This window comes from Bombus vosnesenskii, unplaced genomic scaffold, assembly GCF_011952255.1.
Source record: "Bombus vosnesenskii isolate JDL3184/JDL3185 unplaced genomic scaffold, Bvos_JDL3184-5_v1.1 scf7180000013436, whole genome shotgun sequence".
NCBI classification, from domain to species: Eukaryota; Metazoa; Arthropoda; class Insecta; order Hymenoptera; family Apidae; genus Bombus; species Bombus vosnesenskii.
The window spans coordinates 540831-565042 of NW_022883050.1; the positions used below are offsets into that span (position 1 = coordinate 540831).

The window sequence follows — 24212 nt, forward strand, 5'->3', positions numbered from 1 at the left end:
CGAGGGAACGAGTTAGTTACAAGCTATGGGGCGAACAGCTGCCGCGTCCAGCGCGACTCGAACGTCGGGATATCACGCGAGAGAGATACGGGGACCGTGGGGCCGGAAGCGAGACGAGGAACACGAAGAACAGGACGACGCTGGATCTTCATGGTGGAAATGGAAGAATGTGAAGACGAAGAGGGAGAGAAGGCCGAAGACAACGACCCGCCACTCAGAGCCTCGTAAAAAGGACGGAATGTCACTGAATGACGGGCCGCGGGTCCATCGAGTCCGGTAAGTAATTCTTCGGCAATTACATAATTACTCGTGGTTAGCGGCTGCGCGTTAGACTGGTCGTGCTTGGTCGCGCGGACCAGAGAACGGTCGTTACGATATTTACTACTATATAATGGCTGCCCCTGCCGAGGAAGAAACGGGCCGCGCGAGCATCCAGGCTTCGAGGCGTCCTCGAGATGGTTGGCTTCTTCCCACTGCCACTGAGGGACAGCTGGATACTCGTCGTCATCTTCGGGGATCGACCGCTCTTTCCTTCCTTCGTCCAGTCGTTCGTTTGTACGTTGGTTCGTTCTGCGAACGTGAAACGCGTTTCCATCGGGCGCGATCACGACCGCGAGAGGCGGTAATTAGCATTCTACGCTGCTGATGGAACTGGAGACCGAGAGGCTGGAGGAAGTTTCTGGAAGAGGAGGTCGCAGGGGAAGGGCGGGGATCATTTCTTTTGTTTCGATTTGCAACGTTTCTGGTTGATGGGTTTAAAGTTGGTACTTTGCCATTCCTGCTACTCTCCGCTTTTGTTGGTGTGCTCGACGCGAGACACGCTTTCGTGAGAATCTTTTTTATTCTTCTTTGTTAATTTTTCGCTATCGTATTGTTTATAACGTAAAATTATCCTGTTGTTTCCTTCAAGTTCGTCGGATCCTCGTCTACTTCGAATACACTGGAATAAAAAATGATCCCGGCCGGAGTTTTCTTTGGGTCTCCTCCGACGATCGCTAAGTTGAACGACGACACCGTTGATCGCGTTCGCAGATTTATGCGCGCTATCGTTCGCGGTTGATAGGGAAAGCTTCTAGATTTCGCTCGGCCATACGGTGGACGTTCGTCGGTGAAGGACGTTGCAGGGAATTGATGTAGCGTTACCAACACCGCGACGGGTGTAATGAATGTAGTGTTGCTAGTGGCGTACGATAAGCCCGCAGAATGGATGCACTTTTCACGCGTGTAACTTCCGCTCACAGCGATCCTCCTTCTCGCAATGTTCCAGCTGGTTTCCTTGTAATCGTGGTCACTTTTCTTGTGACAGGGGCCGACTTTATACCACGTAAGCTTACCCTGAAGAAAGGGAAAGGTTATCCAGGGCCGAATGAACTGTCTTTCTTCGTCTTACTTTCTTTCGTATTATCGTTAAATTAGGACGATTGTTATTTAAGAAAACTAAAATTCTATCAGCATCGCAGACCGATCGAGCCACGCGAACAAGTAAAAAATCGACTCGTAACGAGACAAGGGACACACATGTATCGTCGGCTAGTATTATAGAAGGCAGTAGAAGCAGTCACCGAGAGGGAGGGCCCCACGTGTAATTTCAGTAATTCCGCGGTCTGGGGCCGTTCACGAGGCCGCCAGCTCGAATGCTACAATTCGCGGGGCCAGAAACAGACGTATCCCTGGTCTCGCGAGCACGCGAGAGCCGCGATTAGTAATTTGAATCGTTACGGCCGTCATTCCCACCGTTCCTTCTCGAGGCCGTCCACTCTCGAACTCTGTACCGAATTCCGAAACAGGGGAACGCGTTACGAGTCTCCCATACCACCTCTTTCTCTCTCTCTCCCTCTCTGCCTCTCTTTCTCTTTCACGTACAAAATGGTGGCCGGATCGACGTTGGAATTCTTCTAACGATGACTTTTGTACACGCGGACAGCAGGTAAATACGACGGAGCCGCGTTACAAGGAAAAGAAAACAAGGAGGACGTGGGGAACACGCTGGCCAAAACACGCGTGACCTGTATTTAAGGTGGTTTCTCCTCGGTCTCGTTCGAACGAACAGGGCTTCTACGTTTCTTTTCCATCTTATTTGCAAACTACCACCCCTTTTTTTGCGTTTCTTCCTCTCCTTTATCTTCGTATCGTTCGTTCTTCCTTTCGTTTCCTTTTCTCTTTCCGCTCGGTTTCGATAGTTGCCTCCGTTATTGGTCCTGCTCGATCGTTCTCCTTTGCACGCGAACGTGAGAACCCGGATCGCTTTTTAATTTTTACCATGCAAACGCGTGTTCTTCCTAGATCGATGGCTCGTCGGTGGGTCTCGATTCGCGGAATCTTGAGACAGTTGCAGGTCTCGAGCAGCGAAGTGTTGGTTTTTCGGAATATCGCTCGGTAGAAATTAGCCGATCGCCGCAGGCTATCACTTCCTGGTTACTTATCGCGCCATAAACGATTGCTCCTCGTCTCGTCCTCGGACTAATTTTATTCGCTATCCCACTTCGACACTCCGCTTGTTCGTCCGTTTCAATTCGTCCCCGTTCACGCCTGGATATTCCTATTTGAAATTACAAAAAGATTTGATCAAATTCTACGTTATACAGCCCGTAGCGGTGTTCGCTCGCGTCCACTTTTCGCACCGTCGAATCATCAAAATCCCTGCCAACGATCGAATGCTCGCTAACAGCGACAAACGATCCGCTCCACCTTCTTCCATTCGCCAAACCTCTGAAAAACAACTGCTCGATAGCGAAGCACGTGAAACGCATCGAGCGTTTCGATCAGCTTTCCCGACATATTTATTGCACCCGGCCCGAGACTCTGACCCCGCGTGCGGTCCCGCGTACCAACCCCTAGCCCGAGGAGTCGTCGTCGCCGACCGGTCGAGGTTCGATTCCAATTCGATACGAACGTCGCGGAGGAAGGCGCGGAGAGCGTTGGTATCGGTCATCGGTAATAAATTTCGTGTGAAATTGCCGGTCACCCCGGGTCTCGACCCCGCTTCGAGAACGCTACGGGGTGATGAGGAACGCCGACTCGGCCGCGAGGGTGGGAGAGGGCGCGCGACTTGGCCGTGCAAAAGCAAACAACAATAATAATTATTTCGATAGAAGAAGGGGCCTGGTAATATCTGTAATGGGCTGTTCTACTCGAGTGACCTGTCAGCCGGCGCTGAATTAATGGCAGCCGAGATTTCGCGCGGAAACGATCCGCGCCGGGGGAGGAAACGGCAGGATCCGTGGTTCCAGGGCTGAAAGCGGAGGAAGAGAGAGCCGATCGTGGCTCACGACCGTCCACCTGACTCGTTACGCTGTTTATGGCGGGCCGGGAACGTTCTACCGGCCCTCGTAATCGTATTTCTACGTGTACGCTCGTAGACTGCGTACTCGAGTCTGTTTCTATCCGCGACGTCGATATACCGACCCGATGCCAGCCGTGAGATGTTGCTCGTCCGTATCCTGGTGAGCCCGAGTCGCGATCGACAAAACGATCGTGCTAAAGTTCCTTCGGCTGCTTCTCTGTGTATATACGCTTGGTCGAGCAGCGTATTTTGTACGTGGAAGGATTCGAGCGAATTTAAAGTTGGGTTTTCAGATTTCAGGCAACTCTCGACTCTCGAGGGTCATCGATGTCTTCCTTAATGACTTTGTATGGTCGTGGTGATCTCGAAGGTAACTGGAATTATCTTCGACGACAAAATGAGATAATCTCTGTCTGCGATATCAGACTGGGCCTCTTGCATAGTATCTGCTTCTAATTGTTTCTTTTTAGAGCTTGTTTCTAGCTACGACTAGCGTATGATTGATCGACTAATCAAACATTGCCGAATTATAGCTGTATCATCGGTCCACATATGCAAATAAAAGATACTTCACCGAGTTTCTGTGCCACGCTTAACCCTCCACTCATCGATCAAGGGGCATAAATCGATCGAGCATCACGGTGAATACGAAGCAGGTTAAACTGATTTCCTTAGTATAAAAGGATTAACAAGAAGCATGGGAAAGAACGGCGTAAGAGGAAGAACGTGGATCAACGAAGAAACATTTTCGTGCAACCAACAGCACGCAGTTGCTCGTCGAGGGCATGGCTTCGGCCGCAACATTGAAAGAAGCTCGCAGCACGCTGGTGCTCTTGTGCACGCGTAATTTTCATTCGTGAGTCGCGTGCGGATCCTGTCGCACGCGATACCATGTATATATTTTCCATTTCAAGTATACTTCTCTTCACTGTATCCCGAAAACTTATTATCTCTACTATTAAGTAACTTGATATTTGATTCTGTTTCGTATGCTCCCATTGAAGGTTCTTCATTCTATTGTCACGTGTAACTCCATAATTGGAAAGGACGCGATAAAGTGAAAGCTTCCTACTCGTTAAATATCAGGAAAAATAGCATTTTTAACGCGTTACAAAACTAGCATAACCGCAACAGAGCACAAAGAATTCACGGTAAAGTAGAAACAGAAATTCTATGGGATATTCTAGCAAACTTCTCTCCACCACTTTCCAATTATATTTCCTGAAATAGGTGTCATCGATTGAAACGCGTGAGAACGGAGAATTGGTAGGAAAAGTAGGCTGAACAGAAGCCATCTGGTGGCAGGTTTTCCCATGGCAGAAAGCAACGTGAGTGATAGGTACAACGAAGATCGCTGGGAACGCCAGCAAGGCGGCAGAATCCGACGCTAATTAAAAATCTGCCCATGGAATATATTATCGCTGGTATCATGGTCGCAGGAAAACAACGCCCATTCCAGGCTCCGATTTGACACTTCATCATTCGTGGAGCATTCGGGACCCTGTCATTAAAACGAGATTAGACTCGAAATCGTAATGGAGCAGCCTCCCATACGTCCGTCTTCGCCAGGGCTCGAACGTTTCAAAGCGGTAAATCGCGCGTTAATTTTCGGTCATTACGTGTATCGGAGGTTGAAAGAGCGGCTTTGTATCTCGTTGCTTTTCTTTTCTTCGCGCGTTGATATGCGTCGAACGCGCGATGCGAAGTTGATAAATTTTCGTTATTAATCTCTAGTCGGGAATTAGAGAAATCCTTGGTATAATCTTCAAAAATTATCACGTGATCAATTTTTGGTAAATTGTTACAGAGTTCGTGCAATTTCCTCGTTTTCAGGTTCGTCCCTCTTGTTACCTCTTGCACAAAAAGAATTCAATTTTTTATCCTGACAGGTAGAGTTCGTCTACGTCGAATAACAAAATTGAATATCAAGTTCGCGATGCGAATCGATCACGTCACGAGACGTAATACGCAAAAATTTGTGTACCCGAGGAAACGAAACACGAACCGTTGAAACTGAAATGGAAAATTGATGCGCATAGGCCAAATAGTATTTGAGAAGAACAAAGGAACGAGACAAATTAGTATATTAAAATTCGTAAGATGGAACTTAAAAATACGAAGCGGGAATACGTTGAATCCATCGTAGTCTTCCTGAAATAATCTAATAAAACAAATAAAATATTTTTTCTTATATATACATATGTAGGAATGTTTATTATAAATTAACAGAAAAGACAGTATGATAAACGCAATATTGTAACACTCTCACAAAATTGAATATAATATCGCGCTTTACGAATTCGCTTATCACTATTTCTACGTCACAGCAACACGATGAACTTCTCTCGACCACGATTAATTCAACTCTGACAGCATTACCACGCTCATTTTTCCCTTAACAAACCTTGGTAACGCTCACAATACTCCTTGACAACATTAACATATCTTGACAACATTTATAAACAATCAGCCACGTCTTTCACTAACGTCACACCATCCCACACATAGTATGCACTGACCAAAAGTATATAAAACAAACAGATGCAATCTTGCGCATCCGTATTTACAGTACAGAGCAACAAATATGACACAAAAGAATTTGGTACAACGGTGCTCGCAATACAATGTTCCAACGTATTCAAAAATTTAAACGGACTAAAGGACATAAAACAAAAACAAAAAAATACAACAAAATCCTGTACATCGTTGCTCGTACCGCGAAGCAGAAAAAAAATTGGTGGAACGCGTAAAACGGGCGAAAAGCTCGCATAACAACCCCATAGTGAAAATTTAGCGGTGTAGTCTGGACTCGAGACAAACCGTGGTGGTCCTGACTCTGTTCAAAATAGCCGTTTCAAGGCGTGTTTCGAGGTTGGCTGGATACCACGACAGGACGATGTAACGTCGTGGCCATTCAGTCCAATCCAGCGAAAAGGAACGAGGGTGGCGTTTCGTGGCGTTCCATCCGACTCGTGGCATCGCGCATTGTGGATTCGCGCATACGTAAGTGCATCTCTGCGGAATATGCCGACACGCAGAAACACGTCCAAGCTTTACGAGGATTTATGTCACGCTTAGGCACCGGTCCACTATGCGAAGCATCGATAATGCAACCTCCAAACACACCCAAACACGTCTACGAAATGGAAGTTTCCGAGCTACTTAGCATGTCGCGTTTTGCTTGTTTAATATTATATATGTTCCATTCCCTTTCCCGATATCCTAATACAATCGCCATCATTCTCGAGTTTGTCGCTTAGATCTGTTAATGTAATTCGCACAAGCGCAGGTTTACAGTCATCGAACGTAAAGCGCGATTTCTCCTACGCGAGATCGTCGTCCTTTCTTATCGAACGACTCGATAAAACTTGAACTCCAACCACCGTAATCACCGTCAACGTTCGTTCCTCGCTATTCCCCAGAAAGTATTATTACCATGTTTCGAAACCCACCCCGTGATCTTCGTCTAAAGTGACTGACATTAGGCACGCGACGTGCAACGCTCGGACATCGCGTCGTTCTAGGTTTCCGCAAATGGTCCACGAAGTCACGGTACCGAGAATCGTCCATGGTTTCTACAAAATCGAAGTTATTCCGACGTTACCCCGAACGTGAAGGTACCATCGTCTCCGTGGTAAACCTCGACGTCCTTCTCGTCTTTCTTCTCCTTTCGAGCGAAACAACGTAGCCGCTCTTCGTCGCGAAAATGAGAGTTTACTGCGCGTTGCAACGGGTCAGGGGGGGAAAGAAGAACGCTCCTTTGTCTCTTTATGGTCTGAAAGTGGCCCATGGAGGAGCAGGCGCACGAACGGCCGTCGCCATCGACGACCAGCCCGTCTTCTTCGCGGACGCCACGAAGAAGTACGGTCGGATAATAACGAGTTTCGCTGTCGTCCCTTTCGCCCTTCGCGTAGCGCGAGTCGTAAACTCGACCTCGCTGCCAGGCTCTTACTCTCCTCCCTCTTCGAGTTCCCCCTGCGCCGAGCAACGTTTTTCTTCGCCGCTCGATGCCGGACGATCGCGTCAAATTTTTATTGCGCCAACCGGACTGTCTCGCGCGATCGTCCAACCTTATACGGAAGAGGGTGACCGAGCAACCGGTGAACTTCAGGATCGAAGCGAAGAAGGAGGAAGTTCGGTTAGATCTATCGGCGGTGATTGCAGGATTTTTCTAGCCGTCAAGAGTTGAAGGATTATCGATACGTTACGTACACTTGGACAAACGAACGCTGGAAATTCGATGCTACAGTGTTCAGTAGGTGACAGCGTTCAGAATCCAATTTTCCGAGGTTATTAAAAATTCTAGTGCAAAATATCAAATTTACTGATAGGTATCTTCGTTACAATGATACGATATCTTTTCGGCCGCCCCCTTGTTCGCGGTAAATAGACCTTTTAGAAGTAGACACCAAGATCCTTAATTCTACTTACTTCTAACCAATAATGCAAGAAGTATCAAGTTCACACGTAAAGTATTGCAACAATAAATATTTCATGTAGGTTTACGTCCGCCGGTATTGAGACACTACAACGTTAATAAAAAGGAGGATTTTAAACGACCTCGGACGGATGGATTGAAATATAAACATGAAAATGGTACGAATATATTTGGTGTAGGCGTAAACAATTTCTCAATCGCTTACTTAATTCGTGCTTCTTCGTAGCGTGTTACGAGCAAATGGAACCAAGGGATTCGATGAGAAAGTCTACTCAAGACGTGTCATACCCACGCGACGTAATACAGGCGGAACACAAGGTGTTCGAGCTGGTTGAGACAGTACGAGACTGTTAGAATTTAATCTCTCTTAAGACACAATGTTTGTGTTGAAATAATATAATGTGATATTTATTAAACAATTACTACAGGAATTATAAGTTTCTTGTGGAATGTAGACAGTTGGCTATTTATTCTCAGACTGACTGGCTTAGTGACCCATGGCCCTTGAAAAGGTTTTGAACTCCACTCTCTATGCAGTAATGAGTGTGATCTGTGTAGATGCTGTGTGGCGTCACATGTGCCACAGAACCTTCTAGTAGCTTCCCCACGTGCCCAATGTTCCATCCATATCCTTGCGCTTCTTCCGCCGAATTCTCGAAAGAGCATGCACGTGCATCTCTGGAACGCACGCTAGTGGGATATCGCTGGGCAAGGAAGAAAAGAATCCGTTCGATCAATCACCTCATCTGTATGCGATTAATATCGTTGTATTGCAACAGAGACAAAGACAACTAAAGACATCACCTGCTAAGATATACGAAATTACGCTATTATTTGACGTAATAAAACACAGATGAAATAAAATCTACGACGTGTTGCACGTGTCATTCAAACATGAATTCAAAGATTACGCATATCCGTCCGTGAAACTTCTCAGCAAAGGAAATCACTCATCGTGTAACATCAACTACCGTGATAAAAAATTAACAGCTTCTGCAACAACTACGTAACATCGAACGAGCATCAACCGGTAGCCAAGGAGCGCTCGAGGTGGAAAAAGAAGTGATATTTTTTTAAACGCGTGGAGCATCGGCAGCGGGCGTAACGCAATATTCCGACGGAGGTATTTTTCCCCGGTGATCGGTTAAAAGTCGGCCGCTGGGGGCGGCGGCGCACGGCGGGAGAAGACGCATTACCAGATTGGCTCGCGCCGCTCGCATTCACCCAGTCTTTTACATTCATGAAGCTTTTATTCGCTTGATTTGACTATACGCTTCGTATTCACGGCTCTCGATTTGATTTGCATTGATTGGAGTGCCAGGTTTCCCGATAACCGGCTGCGCCCCCCTTCCGTGCACGTCGCGCGACGCCACCGCCGGTAATATGGCGCGTATGTGCCATCGTACGCTGCCACCGTCCTCTTCGCAGCTAATTCCGACCGTGGAAATCGCTTGCTTCGAGCTCCCCAGGCATCAGAGTGCGTTCTATTAACTGAAATCTTTTGCTCGCAGACGAAAACTAATTATTCTCTATCTGCTTGTATTCTTAGCTTCTTCGCTCGCGTAAATTGCTTTTGGATTTAACGAAGCATACGTAGAAATTCTTTCATCGGTGGTCGATATGTTTCTTCTTCGCACGGATCATACGATTTGAAGTAATCTTCGGGGTGACGTTGGATCTTCTCTGTGTCTCCAGTGTCAATTTCAACTTTTTTTTTTTTTTTGTAGAACTCCATAATATAACTTTGTGTGTTAGAAGGGGGATAAGAAGTTGAATGGTTTTAAGCAAAAAGTATTTCCTCCGTGCAAATAACACAATAGGCCACTATTAGTAACAGCTTAACGTTAGAGTACGCAATAGTGCAGATAAGTAGATAGAAATATCTTTCGAGTTACGCGCCGTTATACGGGTTTAAATTTTATTTCGTGCTCTTTAATCTCGTTGCTACTACCGATCGAATGTTCCACTCGGCAAGCAACAGAAATTATCGTAAGTGGCATTATCGTAACGGCGACTTTACGTTTTTACGTAACGATGACAGTATTATGTCGATGTGAGCGGCGAAACGATGATTAATCGATCGCCGGTCACAGATACCTCGAATTCCTCAGCCCGTCACGGCTACCGCGGCAACAAAAAAAGAAAACCGATGAATAACCTTTCAACCGACATAATATTTGGGGGACAAAGCCACCCTGGGTGCCAGCGTGTTCATTAATAAAAATCATACGATCGTTAGGGCGAAGGTATTTACAATTCGAGATCGAAGACTCGCCCTCTCTATCATTTTTTATGGTCATTTTTTCGAAACGATGGAAATCGCGTAGTATATAAAAGGAAACACGAATCGAACGAAAAAAATAAATTTCCCCTTTTGATATTAGTATGCTATCTGATTTACCTGCTTAGATAACTTTATTAGGTTTTTCACACAAATTTACTGCATTAATTTTTCGAAAAGTCGTTCTTACAGATAATTTTTTCGATCTGAAAGTGTTTACTTTATACCTTCTTCCAAAAGAATTTATTTGAAACGCTAAGATCCATTATAAATGCACCCTGGTATGTCACCAACGAACTAATACATCGCCACCTCAAGATACCCACAGTCAAAGAGGAAATAGGAAAATATAGCGATAGATATAGCAAAAGAGTCGACAAACATCGAAACCCCCTAATTACTGGACTACTTGATACGTCGGACCAGATACGCAGGCTGAAGAGACACTATCCGTTAGACTTAAATACTAGATTTAATTAGATAATTATATTAAGTAATATTTACTTATTTACAACACTTACTTAAAAATTATACTTATCTATAATAAGCATTAACTTATTATAAATATTTAGCCATGTCACTGCGCCACGTTAGAAAAAATTACTGAAAATTCTCAATGCGAAAATTGATTGTAAATATTAATAAATAAAAAAAAAAGAATTTATTTCTCTTACAACCCGTCCTTAAACGTTTCTAAACTTTCTACCTGTAGGCACAGTAGCACCTGCTCAGACGAACACGGTTTCGTTAACTTGACGGCTGCAACCCTCGCGTTTCCCAACTACACAAAACACGAAACGTCATTCGTTATTCTCAAACACTGACAAAAGTATGCAGCTCCGTTGACATCCACCAATGTCCTCGATCTCAGCTTATAAAAAATGAATCGAGGCAGCTCGGTGACCAAAGTGGACGATCGACACACTGGAACAACCAGGAATCCCATTTTCTCTTGGGGAAAGAGGGCGCGAGAGATCGGGCTCGTTTAATCGTCGCACGATGAGTCTGAAGATTCTTTTTTCTTGATCCCAATAGAGTGTAGGGGGATAGACCGAAAAGCTAGTGCAGCTGGGAATATGTCGGACGAAATTGATTCGTACGCTTCGCGGTTCGCGGCGATCCAACGCGGTAGATCATTCATCTCGCGGCTCTACTATTAGTACAGTTATTTATGGTGAAAAAGAGTATAGATCGTGGCGACTATTATGCATCGCGGGTCCTCCGGGTGATTTATGTGCCGCTGCAAATTGCCGCTTGTCCTTTGTGAGACCGAGCAAAGCGAGCCTGATTAAATCCTTTCGAGCGGCCGTAACTCAGCCGCGTTTAGAAGGTGGTCTCCGTGATACAATATATGCCGTGGACACGGGAAAACGTCGGTAAACTTTATGATTATCCTGCGGTCGAGCAATTGGAGATCTTTAGACTTTCACGATGAGGGCAAATGCTATCGAAGCGAGGAGAATGAACGATATATTTTTATTCTTCTTCGATTAACCCTTAACTACGAACGTCCGTATTTTTGCCGTTGCTACAGATCCTACTTATGTATATTGAATTTAAATATGTACACTGCATATATTTATATTCGTTTAATTTTCCTTAATTATGTTTAATTAAAAAATCTCATATTATAAAGGTACAACGATGGATGAAATCCAATTAATCGGAAATAATTTGTCATTTTGTAATGGAGATAATACTGAATTTAAATGCAGTTTGGAACAGGAGCGCGTTTCGTTTAAACGAACGGTGCTCCTCCTGTCTATTTCTATTCATTCGATCCATCCCTTTGACGCTTTAAATAAATCCAACCTCGCAAACCTCTCAAAACTCTAAATCGCGCGCTTCAAAAGCTCTGCGCAATTATGGAAATTGTGCTCCTCGGTTTCCTTGTTAGTTTCGCCGATTTCGTTCCCTAATGATTTACTCGTGAATGTGGCGAACGTAGGAAACAAATACGAAAAGAACGCAACAAATGAAAAGAATTAACAAGGACACTTTGGAAGCTCGTCCTTCTTCTCCGCGTCGTTATCATCGAGCATCCTGAAATGGAAGGTCGGGTATCGCCTGAGTCTAAGCAGTTCGTGCTCGGTTTGCAGCTCGATCAGCTCGGCGTAATTATCCTGCAGCTTCTTGATCAGTTCGGATCGGTGCATCACCATCCGCAGCTTCCTCTCCGCGTGCTCCCGCTGCCTGGCCTCGGCGATAAGATCGCGCCGGTGCTCCATCTCGCACCTCGCCACGTTCATCTCCAAGATCTGCCGATCGAGCTGCTCGTTCTTGCTTCTGACGGCGGCGATCTCCTTTTCGATCGATTCCAGCCGAGCCTGGTGGTCCTCCAAGATCCTACCGAACTGTCCTTCCATTGTTGCGATGTCCTCGTCCAATTGCTGCGGCGTCTTCTCATCTGGAAGCCCTTTGGCCTTGCGCTTCAGGTACCGTTGCATCTCTTTCGTCACCGTTACCGATTCCGTGAACTTCAGGTCCTCCCGCAGGTCCTCCAGACTCTTCTTCTGACACTCGTGCTCCCATTGCTTCAACAGAGTACCTAGAAAATTGTCGCGTTCAAGATACACAATTCATACGTGACATGGTCCATCGTGTACAAAGTCACAAGTTCGGAAATGCCTCGTATAGAATGATACCTATATTTATAGGAGATGAAAAGACGGAAAAATGGAAACACGCGTATGCATATGTAAGTATACGTGCGATAAGTACGTATGTATATGAGTATACCAAAGTGTTAGGAAGACGGTACCTCTCTGAAAGCTCAACAGACGAGATAAAGCCTGCAGTTTACACTCCCCAGCAGCTCTAATCAGCTCGTTGACGTTTTCGACAGCCGTTTTCGAAACAAGAACCGCGTTCTGCGCGTCGTTTACGTCTCCTTCGAGGCAGACCTCCACTTGCCCCATCTTCAACACCAACTGTATCTCCGCGTCCAACTCCTCGATCCTCCGACATTTCCTAGTTTCGATCAAACTCTTCTTCATATCCTCCACGTCGGCTTTGCACTTCTCTATCTTCTGTTCGAATCCAAGGATCACGGCCTCAACGTCCGCGATCTCCGCCTGCTGTCCCTTGATCTTCAACTCGAGATCGATCTTGGTACGTCGCAGACGAATCAAGTCTTCCCAGTGGGAAGTTTCTATGGTCACTGGAAGAATAACTGGTCGAACGTCCAAATGATTCAAGATCCTCAGGTAATCTTTGCATTCCGATGGCAAGTAAACGCACGGCAATCGGGAGACTACGTGACTCGCTAAATCGTAGAGGTCGGAAGCCTCGAGATTTTTCGTATTTATTCTCGGTCTGCGATTGTACTGATGTTCGAGGAGCTCGACTTGCAATTTGTTCAGAGAAAAGAATTCGGATCTGAATTTTTTGGCTATAGATTTTTCTTTGTTCACGAGGGATCCATATTTAGCGACCATTTCGTCGTTAACACGGCGAAAACTGTTAAGATGATCGTTTAGTACTTCCTGATACTGTTCTTTTTCCACGATTTGCTTCTTCAATTTGTCCTCTTCTTGCACGGCCTGCATTCGACGATGGATTAGGATCAAACCGCGGATATATCGTAAATTCAACTGATTTATCGCTGCTTCGATATTCATCTTGAACTGTGAAATATCAGAATTATACCGATATCGATCGATTTACCTTTCTCTCTCTCTTATACATAATTGTTTCACTTTTTTCTACCGATAAGCAAACTCACGCGAAATAGTTCTATCAATTTCCCATTGAACTTGTCAATCCCATCATTCAAAAGCTCCATGACCCTTCCATACTCCGCCTCCAACATCCTGTTGTACCGCTCGCGTTCCTCCATTAGGAATTGCACGTCTTTCTCGTACTGTTTCACCGCCGATATATCTTCGGACGTATAGTTTTCCGGCTTCTTCTCGAGCATGCAAGCCGGCTTGGGGACGTCTATCTTGATAGTGTCCTCCCATCGCACCTCCAGCACGCCGTCCATCATCGCCATTAGGGCACGCTCGCGAAAATCATCAGCCAGCAACAATAATTTGATTCGTTGTTCCTCCGCCGCCTGCTTGTCCAACAATTCCTGCTGCGACGGGGAAACGTACGGTTTCGCCTTCACCTCGTGATCCAGCACCGTGATAATGCTCTCCGGCCTTTCCTACGCGCGAAAAAGGAAACTGAACTGCCCGCCAACTTGCAGATAAAGATGACGCCTCTGAGAGTTTACGAGCCTCTCGATCTATGCCGATTATTAAGCGATCCACGATGTGATCAAGAATGGTGAAGAATAGACGGTTCAATTTGTCGAAGAAAGCACGAGTTGCGAGAAGTTTATACAATTTTATCATTTCGTGTCACTGTGGTATACCATATAGTGAACGAAAGATTTTTTGAAAGTTCCTTAATTGTATAATGGCCTTAATTTACAAATCGACCGTTCTAACTTCGAACATGTGAGAGGATCGTTTGATCGATTGATTTACGAAAATTGAAGTAACTCAATTGATTGATAAATGTTCAATTTGTATCGAATTATCTTATAAAGTACGACACGTTTACCTGCCAGTGCCAAACAGGATCAGTAGGGATGTGTGGCACGTGTCGATTAAACATGGTCCTCAATTCCGTGTCGATACAACGTATCCTGTCGATCCTCTCGCGTATCACCTTCATCTCCCTCTCCTTTGTCGCATACACTTCATCGAATGTCCGGTTGAAGAAAGCGCGAAGTTTCTTGCTGTCGTGCAACAGCAAGTGATTGTTTATCATCACCTGGCCGAATCCGTAATATCCGATTTGAGGATAATAAGGTGACTGCTCGATGTATCGGTGTGTGGTCGTACCTTTGAAAGAAAATGAAGGCGTTAAAGTAACGGATGACAGAATTTTATGAAAAGACGAAACGCACACAAAGGAGAAAAACATTCTGCTGTGCGTTAATTTTCGATAATTTTCGATAAAATTTACAATTTTACTCGAAATTTATGTCATTTTATACAGATCGATACAATCGAGAATAAATTTCGTTTTCACTATAAAACACAATTGTAAAATCTGATATTTTAATTCTTTCGATACGAGGAATAACTATACTTGCGTAGCATTATACACTATACTTATTTACCATTTAGGTTTCTAAGGAATTCAGTTTCGTCACAACTGTCATTAGTTCAATTCGTATTATTCTCTTTATTAAAGAAAACATCTACTCTTGCCTTGCATCGCCCTCTGTTCCTCCAAGTCTGCCTTGACAATGGCTATCTTCTCTTCCTCCAGTTCCTCCTGATCGTCATCGTTCTCGAGCAATAAATCCAATCTTCTCTCGTGTTCATAGTACACCTTCTGCTTCTTATGTAGCTCGACTTGTAGCTTTTCCGCGGTATAAATCCTCCAAGGTTCAAACTTATCGTCCTCCAAAATATCATAGGCGGTTTTCTTGCAAAAATTCGCCCACTGGAAGTGGTATTTTTCGTCTGTCGTTTCGGAGAACTCGGGATAATTGGTAACCTGTATGGTACCCAAAATGGCGAACAGACATTTGCCCAGAACCTGTTGAGGGTCCCAGAAAACCTTGCGAATCCATTTTGACACTCTGCGCGTCTCAGAGATATTGTGCTCGAGCTCCAAGCGAAGATTTTCACAGATGTCGCGGCCTGCTTTCAATTTCTGATCACGGTTTGTGAGATCTAGATCGAAGGATGACACAGGAAGTTTCTCTATTTCCGGACTGGCGTCGTTCGCATCCAGTAACTTTTTCACCTTGCCTCGTAGGACTTCGAAGTCTGCCAAAATTGCCGCTCTTTCTTCCTTACATTTTTCTTCCTCTTCTTTCAGCTGTATCTCATCCCTCCAATCCGACCAGGTCTTGTCACCCTGTTTTGGATCGGGGAACTCGTACTTTGGACGCGTTAATAGCTCGTAAATCGTAGGATCGAGGCTGGCGTAGTCCGACTGGATCTTTTTCTTCAGCCTTTCGTAAATTTCGTATTCGGTTTTGTACAACGGTTCCTTGGAGGAGGTTACTCTTGATTGCGAGAGATCCTACGCTGGAGGAAAGAAGGGGAAATAATTGTAGAAAGAGACTGGAATTACATTTATTATCGTCTCTAAAAATACGGGGAATACGATGTTCAGGTAACGATGAGAAGACTGAAAAATTCGTACGGCACTTTACGTACACATTGGCTCACGAAAATTTAAATTGTTCCGATTGTAGCAAATTAAAATACTAGGTATAATTCCACTTTATCGTATTTCCCACTATTTGCTTAAAAAATAACAACGAAACCAAAAATAAAAACCTTTCTTTCTCCAACGATACCGACCAACGAGCCATCGTAGCCCAAACAAACGATCAAGTCGCCTTGTTTATTCGCCATAGCCTTGGTCGTACCCAAATCGGACCTATGGTGCGTCATGATATGCGCCACTACTCGTCGTACCGTTTTATCTCTGATCAAGACGCATCCATCGAGAGCAGTGGTAATGATCCATGATCGATCGACGTACAAATTGGCTAGCTTAACCTGATGTCCCGTTGCTAAACCGTCCTCCATAAAGATTTGCTTAAAATCATACACCCTCTGCACTCGTAATTGACGCGTCAGATAAGGAGATCCTATGAGCAACATCGGATTTCCAGGGACATGATAGAGAGTACGATACACGCCAGGAAGTTTCAACGACTGTAGGGGATCGGTGATCAAATTTTGTTCCAATGACGCTTCGTATAGGTCCACGACCTGTCCTATGTTGTAATGTTTCGCACCCACGTAAAGGACAAGGACTCGCAGCTGCCTGAATCCTTCGTAGATCAGAAGATCCGTGATCATGCGACGAACTTTGATCAACGTTACCGGGGTGTACATCTTGTCGCGCTGAAGACTTACGCAGTAACAGTTGCCGGTTCTTTTCTCGCCAGCGATCATGAATCTATAGTTTTCGTGATGGTATCGTGAACCCTCCAAGATTAAACATGCAAACTGCTCGTTTAAGGAAGAAACGATTTTCAAACAAATACGCTACCTTCCAGTGTTTGAAAACTTGATTAAATCTATCGGAGTTCTCTGCAGCCTCACTCGAGCTGCGATCCTAGGTTCGATCGGTTCGACAAAGGTAACGAACACCACTTCGCCGTTTTCCGTTCCCAACACGACTAACGGAAAATCTGGATGTGAAACTTGACAAGTAATTTCGCTTTCTATTTCTGGATCGATGGAAGATAACGGTTTCCCTTCGTAACACTCGACGACGATCAACTCTTTCTTCACATCGCAAGTCACAACGAGATGATGGCACCAGGGATAGATAAAATCCGCGAATCGATAGGCAGCGCCGTAATTGAGAACCATAAGAACTCTAGGAGCCGCATCGTCTTCGGTGAAATCGATCTGCATCAAATATCCTTCTAACGTGGTGTAGAAGAATCGATTTTCGTACGGATGAGTCACCAGAACGTACGGCCTTGTTTCCGACTTCACGTACCATTCCCTTCGCCACGAACTCGTTCTCGGGTTCCTCGTGAAGAAACGAATTTGACAGAACGTCGTTCGTAAGATAATACCATCTCGGAACCAGGCGACTATCGGCAATTCTACGTCCGTGCAGATGTCACATCGTTGGGAATACACGATACGATTGATGCTACTGCCATCAAAGTTGCTGAGAAAGACGTGGCCGTCGACGTCTGTGATGGCTAGCAGCGGTTCCGTAGATGTTGGACTCCAGTCTGCCCACAGGATCGACGTATCTCTCGGAAGCTTTATCTCGTGATCTAGAACACGAAATTTGGAATAATTTACTTGGAAACTGAAGAAACTTAAAGTAACGTTGAGTGAATTTTGGACAGTCCATTGGCAATGATTCGTCGGCTATAATTTTTCATAAAGTCACGTTACACTTTTACGTATGTCCAAGAGTGACTCCGTTCTCCTTAAAATTTGATAAGTTTCTCGGCTCGATTCCTTGGACAGGGTAGAATTTATCGATCGATCGTTTGATCCTAATAAAAGATCGAAGTCGATCGAATTTAACGATAAGAAGCAAAAAAACGCTCTTGCCTTTCACGATGGCGACTTTCCCAGCGATATCCACTTCCCACGTGTACAACTGTCCGCAAGTTCTGCCCAGTTGGCCGACAACGGTGGTTCCGATCTGAGTTATCTTCAAGATCTGTCCAACCTCGTCGCGTATAAAAGTATTCACGGAAATAATCTTCTCTCCGGTTCTCCAATTCCAAATGGTCATCATGAAGAGAGGATACGATCCAATGGAAATCAAGTGATCTCCCTGGGCAAACGCAGTGGTTAAGTATCCGGAAGCGCATCCACCGGTGCATTCGGCAATTTTCGACATGGACGGGTAAGAGAAGACGAGGATTCTCGGTTGAATGATCTTCTCCGCGAAGGCGAACACGGACAGTGTCTTGTGAGCGGAGAGACACCGGACGCCGTCTCCAGTGTCGTGATTCCAGCACCAGTAAAAACTCTGTTTCCTCTGATTGATGTTGAAGAACACGATGAGAATACCGGAACACCATGCTAGAACGTCCTTCGTTATCCAGACGATGTCTTCGAATTTGTTACCGCGTATCCAAGCGGGCCTCCAGTTGTTGTGATTCATCTTCTTAGGTAATCGACGTTACAAGAAGCGGATAACCTTAGAAATCTCTGTCTAGTTACGCAAGTTTGATAAAAGCTGATTCTTGGAAAACAGTCGAAGAAGCATACGACGATTTGACGTTTAAGGTCGGTTCACAATGAGCTGCGTTTGCGAGTCAGGGAAAAAGCGACTCGAATTCTGTCTTTAACAAACATTTACGATACAGCGATACAGTCTAATGGTCTTTGAGACTAAAATAGAATGTATAGTGAAATATTATGTGTCAAGAATCGGGAGTATTAGGAAAGAATAGCAAAAACGCGGAGAAATGGAAGACGAACGGTGACGAAAGAGCAAACGGTTGGCTCGAATGCTTTGCCAGAAGCCAACGGGGTCGGCCTCGCAAGAGGAGTTTGGCAGGCTTAAGACAAAAGGTGATTAGGATACGCGCAGTCGATGGTGGTTTATAAAGACCCCCATAGCGTGGCGTGATGAGGTCAAGCAGCGGGGAGTCATTCGTATACCAAGGGCCGATCAAAAACTTATCCTTGCCACGTGATATACTGCCCGTGGATACCTGCCAACCTCTTTCTCCCTCTTTTCCTCCCTCTGTTCGATGACCTGATCCTCTGGCTGCCTACCAAACCAAGTCGTTCCACCGTCAGTGATGGACTCAACACGTTTCGCATCGGTTTCCAACCTTCCATCCAATCAATTTTCAAAATTTCATCTTTCATGGTCCAGAACGTGTCAATTTTTCAAACTTTCGCAGATTTTACTAGCTTTGATTCATTGAAAGTTTCTATGAATTTTGGACGTTAGGGGCTGCTATTCTCCGAATAAATTCTGATATATTTAAAATAATATTCTATGCTTTTTAACGAGAAATTAACGGTTTTAGTATATTTAGAACTCTCGGTGCTCGCCGGACATTTCTTCTATTTTCTTCTATTCTTACGTAGAAGGTCAAAGACCTTACGAAACTAATTACTCGAAAATCTTAAGTAGAGAAAATCGAACATCCATCACTAGCAAAGTATCGGTCGAACGACGATATATGGCGTTTCTCTTGCTCTTCCACTTCGGAGGATCCATTGGCTCGGAGATGCGTGGTCCGCGCGGTTCGCGTTGCCCGAACCTGTGGCCTTACCATTAAATTGACGCCCGCTGAGACTCGTATTTGCATAACCCGACGCGATACGACCGATCCTATCGACGTCCCCGCGAGTGGCTGCCTCGTCCGCGGTTCGCGCGACTCGCGTGGGAACCATCCTTTATCCTCTTTCTCTGCACCATCGAGCAACCTTGCCTTTTCCCAAATTTCCTACCCACTTGATACTTCCAGTAGAATGTAGATCGCAGTTACGATTCAGCGTTATACGTAGATATCTTTATATCGAAGCTTTCCCGAAGATAAACTATAGCACCTGCAATTCATAGCGTTTAGCGATCGAATAGGATCGATAGCATTGAAAATAGACGCTTGGTGCTTTCCCACATCGTGTTCATCGTAGAATTCATATGCGTGCAACAAGAGAATCGGTATTATTATTAGTCGAAACCGTTTATTTCGCTATTCAGTCCGAAACGCGTTAAAAGACAAGCTCGTAAGGAAAGAGAGGGAAAAGGGTGAAAAAGGGAAGAGGCGAAGGATGTTCTCGTTGGAAGGTCCGACGATGCACGCAGCAGCACGCGTGCGTGCAATGGCCATCGGCGTTCCACGGAGCCAGGGATGCGATGGTCGCTGGTACGGTACGCGTCCGCATGCGGAGTGTGGGAACTTGGGGTCGAAACGGAGAGAAACGGCGCAAAGGAGAGTGCGACGAAAGGATGCGGAGAAGGAAAAGGAAGAAAAAGCGCGCGCACCGTGAACCCAAAAGAAAACGAGAGAAGGAAAGGAAGAAAGAACGAAGAATCGGACGAAGAAAAAGAAGAGGAAGACGTGGACGACGACAAAGAGGACGAAGAGAAGAAGAACAGGGAGGAAAAGAAAAAAGGAGCAAGCGACGGCGAGTAGCATTTAATCAGAGCCCACGAAGTGAAGTGCACGGTACAAGTGTATGTATATAGAAGCGGTGTATATGGTTCGGTTAGTTTTTGCTTGGGAGGTTGCTTGGAAATTGGCGCCAAATTAGTAAGGAGGACGAGGCGAGGCTCACGCTGCCTTGGGCTGCGTGACGCGAGACATTAAAAGTAACCTCTGCTCTCTCTGCTACACCCTCGTCCCTCCGCCAAATCCTCTCTGCCCTCGGCTTTCCCTCTTCTTCCTTCTTCTTTCCTTCGTCCCTTCTTTCTCTACTGCTTCATCCTTCGCCTTGCCGCGTCTATATCCTTTGAGTTTCGTGTGGCTCGTTTCTCGGCCGACATCGCACCACCTCCACGACTTAGAATCCGCTTCTTCTCCTCTCTCCGCGCTCATCCTCCTCCTCTTCTCCTGGTCCCGGTAATCACGGCCACTCGAGCAGAAGAACCGAGAAAAAAGAAAGGACAAAGAGGAAATCGCACTTGAGCCTTCTGCGTTTCTTTCTCTGTCCCTTTTTCTCGGCCGGTGTATTTCTTGGTTGTATACCGCTTGAGAGAGGGGAGCAGGTGATAGAGGCGGTCGTTGTCGAAAAGGGTATCACGCCAACGGTCCCCAGGAACGCTGTTCGAGCGATCGTTCTGCCACCATAGCGCACGAAAGCCGGCTTGGGACGGGACCAAATGCTGCTGGAGTCTCTCACGGGACTCCGAGCCTTTTTTCGCCGTGAGAACCTGCGTCGGAACTGGAGCACGGAACCGGGTCGCGCCTCTTCTCTTTCGCCTCAGTTTTCGGATACCGCACTGGCCAAGGGTGATCGATCAAAAATTTACAGGATTGCACGGTCAAAATAAGCATTAAGAAAATCGAGCACTGAAAGACCCATCGGTTTGCTCCGGTTCGGTTACATAGTTAATAATTGCTACGAAAAATTCATATTTTCCGATTACGTAAGTTTTGCTGTCAAATTTTTACTGGTATCCGGAGACTTTTTGTTTTCGAATTTTGTTTTCGTTGCAATAAATATATCGCGACGGGCATAAATAACCCTTGAAAAAGTAATCGTTCTAAATACAAACGCAACGCTTCCACAAATAATCGATCGCCAACTCTTACGCTAGAAAAAGCAAAAGGATCGAAGCTGCGCTAACTACTAGATTTAGATCTACGGCACCAGCCAGACTAACCTCAATTCCGCAGAAGTCAAAAGAGAAAAGAAAGAAAGACAGCAGAAAGACCATCGATCTCTTCCGTTAAAAGCAGCTGCGTTTTCGCAAGTTGCATGTCGGAGCGGCCGGCCGCAGATTATAGATGCGTCCCGTAGCGATCACAGACAAACGTTTAAATCGCTAAACATCGAATTAGACGCGATTCCTGAGCCGGTTCGTAAAAAATAATAGCCAGCCGCGGATAGACGCGGCTAGGCTGCCGACTTTCGGCACCGAGTAACCTTTCCCTTCCTCTTACTCTTCGACAGCTGCCATTTCTTCTGAAACACATACCGCCCCTGCTACGCCAGTTTACCAGGATCTTACGAATTAATTCTCAAAGATCCGTAATCTCTGTGATGATCCGATCAATCGAAACAGCGCGTGTCGGTGGTCGCGACGTTCGTTTTTTTCTGAACGTTCACGGTTTTTAGATAGTCGTTAGACCATGGAAATTTGGATCTGCCGGTTGACTACGTCGTTCACGGTGCCGTCACGCTGTGATCGCGAACACGCTATCCGTTTGATCGGCGCGTACGTTCTGGCTATGTGATTTCATATTTACGCATGGAATATCAGTCGTTTTTGCATTACTTTATTTGACGCTTCATTATCGAAAGCTTCCAGTGTTCTTATCCTCCCTCCGTCTCATCCAAGTATCGAAAAAAAGGAACTACCACACGCGTGAATCAAACGACTTTCACCACCGTAATTCCACTCGGCTCGATAGACATCAACCGACACCATGATGCTCTTCCTCCAACCACACCAACTCCTCTTCTTACACAACTCTGGTCCGTCAGATCAGTCCGTTCGAAAGACTCTCGTCTCTCGTGGGACAAACGTTCCAGTTCCCCGTTGCTTGACGCGGTTACCATCGAAGCGAGGTCGATTAAACGCGTTCTCGCACACCATCACCGGCACCGTGGTGGACCACACACCGAGGCCGGGTCACTCGAAGTCAGTAACATCAATTAGCATTCGCGAGCGGCCGGCCGGAGATGGCGGGTAACAGGCAGAAAAAGAGGACGCGGCGCGGCGCGGCGCAGCGTAAATGGCCGCGGATCTATCGTCGGGAGCCGCTGGACAAAAGACCAGCCGTGGACCATAGACTTGCCACGATGACATATGAGCCACCGGGCCTCTTTGTGTCCTCTTGAATACCGCTTAAATTGGGCAACCAGCCGTCCGACGCTACTGAATATCGCCGTTGATACCAGCTACGCCGGCTGAAACCGTTTCGCGATTTATCATTCCGAGGGGAATCACCCGGTCACGATCTAGAGGATCGCGCTTTGATTCGCATGAAAATTTTACTTAATACAGAGGTCTGTCGCCGTTGCGTTAACTGCCCCGTTTTTGCGATCGGCGTTAATCGTTATGGGCCAGGTGGTCGCGTCCTGTTGAAAAATTTCACGGTCTTCGGCAGAATTTCGGGAGCAGATTTTGATCTGTGCAAGACTTTTAGAAAGCGTGGTTCGGTTTATTGGTTATTATATACACCTTGTAAAGATTCGTTTGATTGGATTACAAACGTGGGTACTTTGCGGTATTTTGAAGAGGAATATGGTCTTTTCGAATCGGAGTTTGGCTTTGGATATTTTGTACCAATTGTATGCAATAAACGTTATAACATTGGTAATAGATACTCTGTTACTTATTCTGTAATAGGAACCAATAATCGAAATATTCAAAATGAAGTGTACTTACATATTTAACACCCATTAAGACAAAATACACGTCGAACAATATTACTGCCATGATTGTAACGCGTTGATATAAACGATAACTGGAGTGATAATGATAGTTCGACTCGTCAGTTTGCTAGACACGAGATATCTCGTGAGTAGATTCACGACGCATCAAACGCGATCGACGGAAAATATCGGTGATCCTAGCGTCGGTCGTCGAGCGATCCACGCCACTTTCACCGATTCGCGAGTGCCTCGGAGCGAGTCGACCAGTCACGCTCACATTCTCCAGACTCGCGAGCGATTCGCCCGGGGCGAGCCGCCAGGATATTACGGAGGACGCGCGATTTAGCAACGTTTCTCGTGTCCGTATTCCACGCACGACCGCCAGCAATCTGCTTTTTCTCTTTTTCTTCTCGACAGGTCAGAGGTCGATCACCGAATTCCTCGCAAGTTCGAGCGAACGTTTCGAAACCCGATCGACCGCTCGACAACTGCGTCACATCGTCGTTGCATACTTTATCGCGCCAAACTTTTAAAACATCTGCAACCGTGGCTTCGAAATGGACGATTAAAGATATCAAACTGTTCGTAACCTTTCCGATGATCGGAAGATGACTACGTGTCGAAAACTTCTGCGATGTAATGAAATATCCAGTCAGAATATTCATATTCTAATCCGAAACTCGACAACGACGC

At 45.7% G+C, this 24212-nt stretch overlaps 1 protein-coding gene and 1 pseudogene across 1 annotated transcript; one reads left to right on the forward strand and one right to left on the reverse strand.

The window, feature by feature from the left end:
• Positions 1–6989: 6989 nt before the first annotated feature.
• Positions 6990–8075, forward strand: LOC117238145 (annotated as a pseudogene).
• Positions 8076–11987: 3912 nt separating this feature from the next.
• LOC117238146 (cilia- and flagella-associated protein 43-like) lies at positions 11988–18615 on the reverse strand. Its single transcript, XM_033502802.1, has 8 exons — positions 18054–18615; positions 17020–17767; positions 16296–16926; positions 15210–16035; positions 14554–14837; positions 13727–14152; positions 12764–13628; positions 11988–12550 (listed from the first exon to the last, which is right to left on the reverse strand). Exons 1-8 carry the CDS (start codon positions 18613–18615, stop codon positions 11988–11990), a joined length of 4905 nt encoding a protein of 1634 aa, XP_033358693.1.
• Between the last annotated feature and the right edge of the window lie 5597 nt (positions 18616–24212).

Excerpts from the sequence above, each read along its gene's own strand:
- LOC117238146 (XM_033502802.1), bottom strand. The coding sequence starts at position 18,615 with ATGAATCACAACAACTGGAGGCCCGCTTGGATACGCGGTAACAAATTC. Across the intron at positions 14,153-14,553 it reads ATCCTGTTTGGCACTGGCAG|GAAAGGCCGGAGAGCATTAT; the intron begins GTAAACGTGTCG and ends TTTCGCGCGTAG. Across the intron at positions 12,551-12,763 it reads TCTGTTGAGCTTTCAGAGAG|GTACTCTGTTGAAGCAATGG; the intron begins GTACCGTCTTCC and ends ACAATTTTCTAG.